We start from the raw sequence: 13,538 nt of genomic DNA on the forward strand, positions 1-13,538 counted from the left end.
CCTTTCGGACATCGTTTCCTCCTTTCTCCCCTTTGGATATCGTAAATATAAATTGTTTGTACACCAGTAAAAGGGCAGGGCGCATGATTAAAATTCTACTGCAGGGGCAGGGCGCGTTTCTTCGGGTCTAAAGAGGGCAGGGCGCATCAGCTCTTTAAAGAAAAGGGGCAGGGCGCCGCGCCCTTTGAAAAACGCATAACGGGAACGCTACTCCTCATACTTATGAAGTTTTGAGGGAGGGGGTCGAGCACCCTCTTTCAGTTGGAATAGGAAGTTAAAATTCTTCCAGTATTTTACTATCCACAAGTCTAAAAACATTGAGTGGTGTCCTGTTTTCTAGGAGAAACCTTTTTTTTAAAGTGTATTTTTGAACTACCCTAATGTACTGACACAAGTGAAGCAAATCACTGTAATAAACAATTAATGTAAATGTAGCATATCTTATTTTCAATAGCGAGGAGCCACTGCCTTACATCAAGTGAAAGAACTGCAAAATTAACAATTGTGACATCTGTATCACAAAAATAAAGTTAATTGCTAAAATAATCTGAACTAAAAACTTATGAAACCTAAACTTTTTCAATTATTGCCTTCTACCCCTCCAATCCATTGAACTCAAAGCGCTTTTATACTTTGGCCTGTAAAAAAATCATGCATCTTTTAGCTTCACATATTTTCCCTGTTTGTTGCTCATAAAACAGGGGTGCTCCCCCCCCCAAGTTCAATGGCACAACCCCCCCCCCCAATATTTCTGAACGCCTTAGCGCTTTTATTTTTAACCCTCTTTTTTTATTTGTTTACCTATTTATTTTTAATTATTATTGTTTTGAAAGAAAAGTGTGCTCGCTCCCCAATAAAATACACACACAGATGAAAATAATAAAGTAAAATAATATGAGTAAATAATTTGAATAAAAATAAAGTAAAATAAGTAATTAAAAAATCCCCCCCAAAAATTTTGATGGCGCAACTTGCGCCATAATCACTCCTGTGGGCACCCTGTCATAAAGTTAAATTTTGAGCATTGATCAGAAACTTCTCTGATGCGCAGGTTTTTTTTTAAATCGGATTACTTTTATTTTGAAAGAAAGAAGCGCACTGGAAGTCTTTAAAGATCACTACCAAAATACTAAAAGATTAGCGATACTTCTGTAAAAAAGAAACTTTCTAAGTTTAAAATTTTCCAATGAACTAAATTTACAGAACAAAATTGTTTAGAATAATACGATTTCATTAATTAATTTAAAGAAATAATATAAAATATGAAAAGATTATTGCAGCTCATTAAAAACTTCAGTCCACTCGCAGACAAAACAATGTGCTGTGCATCATAACAACTTCAGAACTGCTGACGTAAACAAGCAGCGTTTAAACAGAGCCTGCTCAAACGAGGAAGAAAAGTACCTTCTGTGCATGTCCGCCGCAGACTGCTATGGCGCACGCCAATGGCAGAGAGTTGATAAAAAGAACTGCAGGGGGAAGAAGAAAGAGGGGAATGACAAAACGACGAATGGGAAGGGAATGGCGGCGAAAAAAACAAGGCGAATTTTTTTTTTTTGACGTCATAGACCGCGGGCAGCGCTAAGAACGATCGAAATATACAATTTTTCATTTTCCCTGACATTTCCCTGATTTTCGGCCATTTTCATTTTCCCTGACAATTCCAGGTTTTCCCGGTTTTCCCGGTGCGTGGCAACCCTGTAAGGAGTTAGGCCACATTTCATCACTCTAATGGTTTGTTTGGTGGGTCATAACCAGAGTTGCCTATCTCACAAAGTGAAAATCGGGAGTTTTCTGGAATAGAAAACATCAATTTTTAACTTTCCTATTGTAAGGTCTCAAAACATTTAATGTTCAATGAAGTTTTTCATTGAATGTTTTATTGAACTAAGTTATCCATAAGTTCAAGTCTTCTGCATTGAAAAAAAAAAAAGGTTCCTGGTAACATCGAAACATGCTATTTGCAACTTTTGTACATTAAGATTTATTTACGAATTTTGTACTTTAATAATGTTTTCACCACTTACAGATACAGAAGTTTTAAACAGTGTCCTATCCTGTGGCATGTCACTTGGAAGTCCTAAAGCTTTATTCTAAAATGTAGCAGCTAGTAAAGAAAAGAAGGTTCCTAAAAATAACTTATAAATAGGATTTTTTTTCTTTTAAATTCAATTGTTATGAAGTTTTATTAAAATGGAGTAATAACAGTTTTTGCTTCTTCTTTTATAAAATTAAGATTTTTTTTCCTTTTAAATTCAATTCTTATGAAGTTATATTAATATGGAGTAATAATAGTTTTTGCTTCTTTTATAAAATTAAGCTCCATCCAACATTGAAATGATGCAGATTGGTGCCTGTTTAAAAAATACAACAAATTCTTCCATTAAAATCTACGGATTTGTAAAAAGCTCATATGTGGTTGGAAAAGCCCCCCATTCTTTGAATTAGAACTTTTAACATAAACTAAAGATTTTCATGAAATTATGAAATAAAATATTTAAACTTAAATGATAGCAAGAATAAAAACAAAAGAAGTTAATTACCTATGCTTTGAGAAGATTCCATCTTTTCATGTTTTGAAACCAAAGGTTTATTTAATAACTCAATATCTACAGAAAATTGAACACTATTATTACAAATTATTAAAAAAATAATAATAATAACAGAAGGAAAAAATCATACAGTGGTATAAATCAAAACAAAAACTAAATCTGAAAAATTCTTCAACTTGCCTTCATTTAAATTCTCCTCATTTTGGTTTGATGTGCTTGGATCATTTGCATTTTCATTTTGAGAAGCTAGAAGAATGAAAAATTATGAATATCTGAGATGAAGACTCAAAAACAAACACACAAAATAAAATAACAAAATGAGAAACCATTAATAAAATAAAGAATAAACATAACAATTTTCATAACTTACAAGGAATGGCATCTTGTGTTAATTTACTGCTTTTTTGAGATGGAGTAAAAGCTGAAATGTCTGTTGATGAAAAAAAAAAAACATTTATAAATTATACAACTAAAATAGTAATGGGGGAAGAAATAATACAAGAGAAAATCAAAAACTAAGCTTTGGCATTGAGACAGATGTAAAGAGCGCCTCAAATTGATACATTTCACACTTCATCTAAGCAACATATTTAAAATCTTATTAGCATAAATTCATAGTTTTAACGCTTTCCAGAATGGGTCATTAAAATTTTAGAAACATAGGGAAAACACACTAAGAGTGGGGTGTAATTGATTTTCTAGACATAGTTTTTACACTTTAAATTTTTTTTTCACAGTGGGTGGTGCCTCGAGTGGGGACACGGCTCACCTAGGGCAGAAAAAAATTGTGTTTATCCATTTAAAAAATGAAATCAAATCTTTTACAATGATGTAATTGTGCACATCAGGGAAAAAATGAAGAAACATGGTGGACTGTTTCAGAACAAATTAAAAAATTATGAAAATTCCCATTTTTGGGTTCAAAAAATTGGGGAGATAATAGAACAAAATGCTAAAACTGCAGCAATTTTTGTGGTTTTAAAAAGAATAAATTTTTTAAATAACTTTTTAATTGATGTCTTTTTTTGCGACCACTGAACCAGAAAGGGTTAAGCTAGAAATAAAACCACAGCAATAATGCATAAACTTCAAAATGTGTTAGAGCATTTTCCCTTTTGTCAGAAAGAAGGCAAGCGTTTGATTTGCAACAAATGTGGAATTAAGTAAAACATTGAGCATTAACATAGTGCATGTTGACAAAATAATATAAAATAAAAAAGTTATATAAAATACATTTTTTGTAAGTTTTATAGGTGAATTTTGACAACACTACTCAGTGCCCATGTGTTGTAGTAAAAGCGGTTCTTAAAGTTAATCTTTTTTTTTCACTTAAGAAATAAATTGTTATTTCTACTATCTTATTTCTTTATTGAAATTTAGTTTATATAGGAAGAGATTAGACCAACAAAGAAACTTTAAACTGTTAATTGTCTTGTAACAATTGTTTTTATACTAAATTTTATACTAATGTAACATCAGTCACAAAATTGTATAAAAATTTGCATTGCCTTAACAAAAACAAACCCAAGTTTATAAAAAGTCATATTCTCTTCATTTATGATGATATCTTTAATATTATTCCACATAAATAGTTAGAAATAGTTGAATTTAATTATTTAAAATATGTAACATCAGTTACATTTCTCTTTTTGTTAATAAACCTCAAACAAATTGCACAAATGGCATTGACTGCAGCAGAAAGGCAAAAAAAAAAAAAAAGAGGCGAGATAAATTAAGAAATAAAGGAAAACATGAACATTAGAAAAAAGTAAAATAAAGCTGAAGCTAAAAAAACGCAGATAATAATAAATAAAATAATTTTATAAAACCTAGCATAATTACCCAAGTTAGTTCAGAATAAAATAAAAAAGAGAAATTAGGTGCAGAAATAGAACAAGTAGAACAAAATTAAAATATTGAAGTCCAAGGCTTAAATTAGCAACTACATTATCACTCTTTAAAACAATAAAACCTTGGTAGAGTCTGCTAGACTTTCAAAGCACTCTTCTTTATATCTTCACCAAAAAAAAAAAAAAAAAAAAAAACTGCAGCTATATAAAAAAATAAAAAAAAAAAATCCAGCATGAAATTTGACAAACAGATACTCCTATAGTTCTTGCATTACATTTGAATAAAAGTGCTACATCATCGATCAGAAATATTTCCAAATGTCACCCAGCTTCATGCAAATTTCAGAGCTATCGCCATCCGACTTACAGTAAAGTATAAAGAGTTATATTTAAGTAATGCTTTTTTTTAAATTCAGAAGCTGTAGCAGTTGTTTAGCACCCCCCCCCCCCATTCTTTTTACAGTAAAGAAGGGAATCACTTCCAGCAGAAATTGTTCCAAAATTGTTGACTGCAAATGGAGAACAGGTTCTTGAAGAATATGACACACAATTGTATCACAAGAAGTTAGATGCATTGAAATTGAAAACTAGGAGTACTTAGTAACTGTCAAGATTCAAGCAGTAAAACATTGGAAATAGCCTGTCAATGTGGATGAAATTTAATATTCACATGAGAAAGGAATAAAATATTTAGCGAACTAGATGTAGTAAATAAAAGAGGACTTTTTATTTTATGAAATACATCAAAAATATAACTTTTAAAATTTTATAAATGTACTTTTCTTGCAATTTAAATAAATTTTACAATTTTAAACAAAACATATGCTAATTTTGTTTTCAAGGAGAAATAATTTATAATTGCGTAATGTAACGTCAGTCACAAAATCTTTGTACCATCAGTCACGGGTGTTAAATAATTTTTATATTTTCAGTTTTTTAGTTTTTTCAATAAAACAAAATGTTTTCATTAAGTTTAAAATCTCTATTCGATTTCAGTTATTAGTTTGAAGAGAATTTCAAAATATATATAAGTCATTTTTTTTCAATATCTCTTCTGCGTAACATCAGTCACATTTTTTTTTCCCCTTAATTTCATACAAAAAAAAAAAAAAAATCCTCAAATCTGAAACTAAGTACGGGCCAGTGATGTACTATATCATGATATTTTTGATAAATTTCAGCAGAAACGAAATTTAATTTCAAGACAGTGCTGAATTTATAAGTTAAAAATTGAGAGAAATTTCAACGTCCGTCACTGTGGACAGACCTAGTAGATATCGTTGCCTCAGAGCAACAGTAAGACATCTTATCCCAGAAAGAACAGTAAGATATCCTACTGTAGCTCTGAGGCGGCGATATATTTTAGAATGTGGAGAACAACATCAGCCAATGATGCATATTGGCATACATATAATCCAAAGCCACAGATATGATATTGCTTAATATTTCATATGAAAACCAACATAATAAAAATGTAATACTTATACTAAAAAATATGATCCAAGTTTTACTAAATATGTTTTATATTGTGGTTCATTGACAAAGTTATAAGATATTTTAAACTGAAAATGAATGTTAAAAAAATCACAGCACAATTACAGGAACTAAAAATATGCACAACATCTGGCATCAAAAAAGCTTCAAAATAAGCTATAAGTACAAACGTCTCAGCATATAAAAGCTAAATACAGACTTGCCAACCCAACAAACTAAAATATCTAGAGAAAAACTTATGAAATCTACAGTGCATTGCATAAAAAAACCCCTATACAATAGGGTATATAAAAATGAAAACAAAAATCTACTGACAATTTCTCCCTGTCTTTAAAGTTCTTAACCAACTTTTTAGACAAATTTATATTTTTAAAAATATTCATTGATTTAAGATAAATTGCCCTAAAAATTGATTGTTATTTTTAAAAGTGATATTAGCTAAAATCAACTTTGATGCAACCGGTTTGAAACTTTCCGGCATCTAGGCAAAGTGATAAGTTTGTGAGTTCTCTATTACAGAATATGAAATATAGAAAAGGTTAAAAATAATGACAAACACAAAAGTATTGATGCTCAAAAGGTAGAATAACAAATTATACAAAAAACAGACCAATTTTACAGAAGCATATGGAAGCAGATTTTGATTATAATGTAAAAAAATCACAACAACTTACCACAGTTTAGGAAAATACTATTGTTTTCACTAAGTAAATCGTCTGTTTGCTTTGAAAATTCTGAATCAGATATAATTTTCCCCAGACGTCTGGAAAAAAAAAAAGATGTATTTTTTTCCCAAAGATTTAAATTTATTTTACCAAGACTCACCAAAAAAAAAAAAAAAAAAAAAAAAAAAAAACCCTTAGCAGCTGAATAGATAAATTAAAACAAAATTAATAAGCTGAAAGTTCAAAAATTTACTTTTAAAGTATGTAATACAAATTGAAAACATTAAAGAACTTTTATAAACACATGCAAACAAAATAACCATTACCAGCAGATTTAATATTAAAAAAAAAAAAAAACAATCATAAGTCATCATCACAATTTATAATACTTCCATTTAAAAACAATAATAGTGAATGTTAGTTTACACAAAGATCCGCAATAGTACAAAAATCCAACTTTAAAAATATGACTTCTTGAATGGTTTTTATGAACGAAACACTCAGAGATGCATCCGGGGGGGGGGGGGGGGGGGGGGAGTCATGACTAGGCCTGGGTGATATACTGATATATGGTCATATATAGATGTATATTTACTACTGCAAAAGCAATATTCAATATTTCAATCCAGCCGATATATTGCTGGACTGGACTTAACATTGAACTAATTGAAATAATGACTTAAAAATGCATAATTATTCATAATTCTGTAAGCTTAAATGAGTGTATCAAACCGTCCAGCTCTTCCAGATTTCTCCAAAGTTTTAAGGATTTTCATCTCTTTTCCCATTTTTACGAGTAAAATCTTCATGTATTTTCATGTTTTGCAGAAAAGAAAACATTGCATCTCGCCAATTTTTGCACTGACAAGACATTTGTGGAATGCAACACCGCATTAAAAATAGGGTTGGTGTAGGAGAATTCACTCAGTGGAAGAGCCAGCAGATTAATATGTCACGAAATGGAATCCAAGAAAGCTTCGCTTGGATTGGGTGAGTAAAACTGATCTGCAAAATACTGATATAATATTGCAGGGCCGGATACAAGGGGGGAGGGGGGTTCTTAGGGTTCAACCCCCTCCCTGAAAAGTTTGGTTTAACATTTGAATGTTCGACTATATTTAAAAATTTGCAAAAAATATTGTTCCAAAACTCAAATGTCTTTCATATGTATATTAATTGCATAAAACACTCTCATAATAGAAAACCCAACGACTTGAACATTAGCACAAATAGCACAAAGTTCCGCATGAAAGTTTTTAAACCCTCCCCGAAATTATTTTCTGGTTAAGGGCCTGTAATATTGGTATTTTGCTAGCTTGGAAAATAGGTGAAGTTTCCACTGAAGGAAAACTGTTGCATCATCTTTCATTATAATATCGAAAAAAAGAAATGTTAGCTTGGCTGGCCATTTGTACTTGCTGATGGAAAATCGTTATTGTTCAATATGATATCAAAACTAGAGGAGGAACCATTTTCTGTTCAAAATCTGATCTTTTACAAGGCAGAATTGGGAAGTAAGTTTCCTCAGTTGAGACTGTAATCAGAGCTGTGTATGAAAGTCAAAAATTCGAATAAGACATAACTTTATTTTCCACATATGTACCAAGGACATTTAGACATTTGCCATACCACTTGATAAGCTTCAAAAGGTCTTTCAAGCAAGAGGAGTAAAACTTAGTACAAGGGCCATCCGAAAAGTAGTACCTGTTTGTGAAATAAAGACACAGAAGTAAATATTAACAAATGTAAACATTTTTATTGAAAAGAGCATACCTTAAACTACTTCTCCACATAATCTTCAAGCAAATTAAAGCATTTGTCATAACGTGAGACTTTTTGTATTCCAGCATCATATTCCTCCGCCGCCAGCCGATTGAAATACGTAGTCACGTCTTCTAAGTTCTTCATCGCTGTCAAACCTTTTTCCCGCCAAAAACTCTTTAAGTTTTGTAAAGAGAGGAAAACCTGAAGGGGCCAAGTCCGGGTTATATGGTGGATGGTCGAATATTTCCTAATTGAATTGCTGCAGAAATTGTTGTGTTATCCCAGCTGCATGAGGCCTGGCATTGTCATGGAGGAGAATAACGGCATCAGACAATAGACAAGGCCGAACATTTCTTGCATTGAGAAATTTTATCACAGCCCTCACTTCACAATTGACGGCGTTCTCAATTTTTTTTTTTTTTAACATTATGAATGGTCACAGAAACAACACAGTCAATGCTAGCGTCGCGGAACTTGCAACAGAGAAGGCAGACAAGCCACTGAAGCGATCTGACCTTGCCCGGCGGCTACTGGCATCGTCAGCGCCTCATGCGGCGGAAACGAGTACTACTTTCGGGATGGCCCTTGTATGTTCATTCCAGGACTATACTGAATGGTATAAAACCATTTCCAGCTTTCCACCAATAACTTCCGAATTCAAATCCCCAACCACTGAGCTATAGAGTCTGCAGTCAGCTAAAATATTCATTAGAATAAAGGACAGCAGACACTAAAAAATCCTATAAAAAAAGACAACTCTCTGAAAAATCCCACTGAAAACAAATGAATTTATACAACAAAAACTCTTACTAACAAAGAATTTACTGTGTACTCCAGTGCAACATGTAAGAATAACATTTGCAGGGGTGGGGGGAAATAATAAAATGCAAAAAGAACTATTATTTTCAGAAAAATAGATGTTGACTAATGAAAAAAGGTAAATATCATTATAATGTTTGAAAAAAAAAAAGTCTAATTACCAATGTGGATAGATGTAAACTAAATTTGTTCAAATTAACTTAGAAATGTTTGCAGCAACAAACTAATTTCATGTGTGTGGGGGGGGGGGGGGGAGATTAATAGTGTGAAAGAAAAATTAGGAAAAACTTGCTTGTTTTGGAAAATAATACATCACAAAAGGAAAAAGCAATCTATTGGTATTGAAAGAAAGTGGATATAACAATTAATTGAACCTACTCTTTTAAATTCACTAATTTCTCATCTTCATCATCAAGGACACTAATTCCTCGTCTACCTTTATTCCCAGCATGTAAGCAAAGCTTGCACTCGTCTGGATTATCTTTAGGACTGTATAAATGAGCATCAAGAACTTCAATATATTGGCCAGGCTAACATGACAAAACATCAAAATTTGAAACAGAGAAAACTATATTTTACAACATATAATGCTATTACAGTAAAAGTTCATTAGAAAATCAATTCATTTAGTGTGTGAAAATTGCAATAAAAGTGGATTTCTTGTAAAAGGATTTTTTTTTCATTAATAAATTCAAATGGCAAGTGAAGAATCCAGTTTTTGGTACATTTGCATAAAATATCGGTAAAAATATTTCACTTTCTTTTCCCAGAAAATAAATAAATTAATTAAAAAAAAAAAAAAGATGAGAGGTAGATGAATTCTCAACTCTATAGAAGTTATTTGTTAAGGATAGATCGATGAAATTTTTTCAGGATTTTCCAGACAAAAGAACTCAAAACTGTACATTGAGAAATTGGCGTAACAGTATTCATTTTCTAGCAAACATTTTTCCTTTTTATTTTAGGATCTCCTTATGCTTGCACTGGGGCCTACTTCCAAAACCTAAAAGGACACAGAAAAACACCAGCATAATGTATCATTTTAAAAGGAAGGATTTAAAATAATAATAAATATATATTTTTTTAATGTTTACTAGTTTAACTGTTGAAATATGATCTAATTTAATCTTTTTTATCTCATAACAGAACCTGGTTAGGCAAATTAAACTTTGTAAGGAATATCATCTGAAACCACATATAATGAAAATTTGAATAGAATTAAACTCTCGATTATCAGTGGAATAGGGTGGGACGGTAACCCTGGATAAGCAAATTCGCGAATAATTCACAAATTAAGGTGGAAAAGATGTTAGTGTATGCAAATAGTGCCTAAAAAAGATCAATAACAGTAGCATACATTTAGGCTCTAGCTAAACCGGTAACAGCATACATAAAAACTGAAAAAAGATTGTAAGCAATTTGTGCAAGCAAATTAGCTGCAACAGATCAAGCTTGTAAGCAGCGTAGATCAGCAAGTAGGGCCTGTCTATAAGTCAGTAAGTAGTGAAGATGCAAAGTAGTAAGTAGTACTAATTTAACAAGAAGTTCCGTCTAGAACTATACGAGCCTACTTTCCCATATACCCATACTACTTTCTAGTACCTGACGAATATTTTCAAAAATAGCTAAAATCGCAAATTGTTTCAAACATATTTTTTAAATATTTTAAGCTAATTTCTAGGAATAAAATATTCCTTACTCATCTAAAAAAAATTAAATGCGTTAAAAAAATAAATAAATTAGCAGCACCTTTTAAACAAAGCAGCTAATATACTTTTTCCATTAAAAAAAATTCTTTAACAGCTTTCAAAACAAAAAAATAATAATAATTGAAATTAATAAGCTCATTAAAATAAATACATATCAAAAAAAAATTGTTTCTTTTTCAAAAAAAATTTTTTTAATGAATTAATGCACTTACGAAAATAAATAAAAACAATAAAATGTCAACTTAAAGAAATACTTTTCATTGTCAAAAAAAAAAAAAATCGTCTACGCATATCTTTATGTAGAAACATAAATGGCTTTGAGTTTATTCGCCGAAAACTGAATATCTAAATCAAAACTTTAGCGTGAAAATAAAAACAAATCATATCAACAATAATTATTTCACAGTTAACACCATAGCTGTGGAGTCGGAGTCAATCTCATTTAGGGATAAAGGAGTTGGAGACGAATATCTAAGAATCGGAGTCAGTCATTTGTCCTCCGTGCATAATTTTTTGCCAAAGCTAGGAAGTCAGAGTCAAAGTCTGGGAGTCGGAGTCCGATTAATTGTCGGGCACAGGAGTCGGAGTCTGGCGTCAAGAGCTATTTCCAACAAAATCTGTTTGAAATAAATCCGCCTTCAAGTATGGAATCTACATTGACTTCAGTTTCCCCATAGGAGCTAATGTTAAGGGATTTGAACTGTTCAAAATTGAACGGAAAATTGTTCAAATCAAAAAGATATTTTATATACAAGTTTTTCATCAAAAGCTTTTTCTTACAAAGTTTGTTTGAAGCAAATTCGCCTCACAGTTCGGAATTGCCTTGAATTTCCCCGTAGGCGCTAATGTTAAGTTTTTTGAACAGTTCAAAATTGAACAAAAAATAGTTAAATCAAAAAGTGAAATATGGGAATGAGGTGTCCTTGCCGAGCTCTTTCGAACAAAAAAAAGTTTGTTCGAATCAGATTATTCATTCAAAAGTTATTAGGTGGGAGGACAGAGAGACAGACAGACCGACAGGCATTTTATTTAATTATTTTATTTATTTTTGACTTTTTTTTTGTTCTTCGCAATATTTTTAAGATGCATTAAGCCTTTTTTCATGCTTTTTTCTTCTTTTTCTGACTTTTACTGGGAAAGTAGGCTAAAAACCAGGTTTTAATTAGTCAGGCTTTGTTGACCTTAAAAGGTTGAATGTCATTGGAAGGGAGGAAGAAAACAATAGGAATGTCTAAAAATAAATTTTGCTCTTGTTAGGTTAAAATGTGTGCATTTATCTACCTTCAGTTAATCATCGCTAGATTTTTTTTTTGAATGCGTGAAAGGTAGTGGATAATCCGCCCCGCGGATAAGTCACTGACGGATAATTAGGAGTTTACTATAATTATTTAAAATTCCAACAACCTTTTTGTAACCTTGCTGTTTACAAAAGTCATAGAAATTTAAGCAGAAAGCAATATGTTACTTAATTTAGTTATGATTAAATGATAACTTTTGCAATTATTCTGAAAAGCACAAATTACCATTTTAGACAAACAAAATAATTAACTCACTTGTAACTCGGCAGCTATTCCAATATAATTACCATAAACTGACAAAATAACATAATAATTTCTTGCAATGTTGAAAAGTCTCTGATCGAGTTTTTCTTCTCGAAACCCAAAATGAGACCCAGGAAATCTATCAAAAGTAAATAGGTTAAGTATGCTTGCATGCAATGTGATATGGATTCTTTAATTTTTGTATGAAAGAAATCAATGGAATAAATTTTAAATTGTAAGAACTTTAAATTGTACAATTAAACTTTTAAGTACTAAAATTAAAAAAGTGTACTACCTAAAAAAATAGATAAGAACTTACAAATTAGTTTTTGTTCCATCCCATATTTTCAAGATTACAGCATCTGTAGTTTTAGCAATATATACTCCTATCACCTAAACACAATTCAAAACAGCAGATTAAAATTGAATAATTTTTTTTGAATTAACAAAGAGATAATAAAAACATAAAGAGCATCTGTGCACAACTAAAATCTACATCAACAATTTTGTAATAGCTTCTTTACTGAATAGCTGTGGTCTGGCTTAGTAACTTAACCCCAGTGATGTTCCCATCAATTTTTCTGAGGGTATACTCCCAATAATCCATCATGCAAAATATGTGTATGCGATCATATACATAATATGAAAATTTTTGAAGCTTGAGGGTATAAGCTATATGTCTAAAAAATGTTTAAGAGTACACAGCGTATATAGAGCATACTCTATGGGAACACCACTGCTTAACCCTCACCCGCGTCCCTACGAAAAAAGCTTTTTGTTTGCCTAAATTAACCATGGTCAATGTGAACTTCATAATAATATGAATATGTTTGAATCGGGTACTCTGGGGCAAAAAGGGTAACTATTACAGAAGATAGTGTTTGCCTCTAGAAAAAAAAAAAAGGTAAGGAGCACAGCTGGGACAAGGGCTATGAAAAACTAGAAATTATAGACATTTTAGGATCACTATAGCTGATTTTCTTGCGTTTTGGAATTATTACAAGCATTTAAAAATATAAAAAAGTTTAATTGTTTCAAAGCATGACACTTTATTTTTCAATTTTAGTTGATAAATATTAATCAATCCTGCACATAAATTCCAAACTAAAGGAAAAAATATGTTTAATATGAGTAATGAGTTAAA

The 13,538-nt window shown here is 31.1% G+C and overlaps 1 protein-coding gene across 1 annotated transcript in view; it reads right to left on the bottom strand.

The window, feature by feature from the left end:
* Window positions 1–1,723: 1,723 nt before the first annotated feature.
* LOC129220668 (uncharacterized) overlaps window positions 1,724–13,538 on the bottom strand; it is a 38,699-nt gene continuing 26,884 nt past the window's right edge. The window contains exons 10-16 of the mRNA XM_054855097.1: window positions 12,714–12,787; window positions 12,407–12,533; window positions 9,523–9,674; window positions 6,571–6,659; window positions 2,733–2,798; window positions 2,544–2,609; window positions 1,724–1,794 (exon numbers count right to left, since the gene is read on the bottom strand). Of these exons, the coding sequence (XP_054711072.1) occupies window positions 1,724–1,794; window positions 2,544–2,609; window positions 2,733–2,798; window positions 6,571–6,659; window positions 9,523–9,674; window positions 12,407–12,533; window positions 12,714–12,787 (645 nt within the window). The remainder of the gene's footprint in view (window positions 1,795–2,543; window positions 2,610–2,732; window positions 2,799–6,570; window positions 6,660–9,522; window positions 9,675–12,406; window positions 12,534–12,713; window positions 12,788–13,538) is intronic.

Source organism: Uloborus diversus, chromosome 4, assembly GCF_026930045.1.
Source record: "Uloborus diversus isolate 005 chromosome 4, Udiv.v.3.1, whole genome shotgun sequence".
Lineage (NCBI taxonomy): Eukaryota > Metazoa > Arthropoda > Arachnida > Araneae > Uloboridae > Uloborus > Uloborus diversus.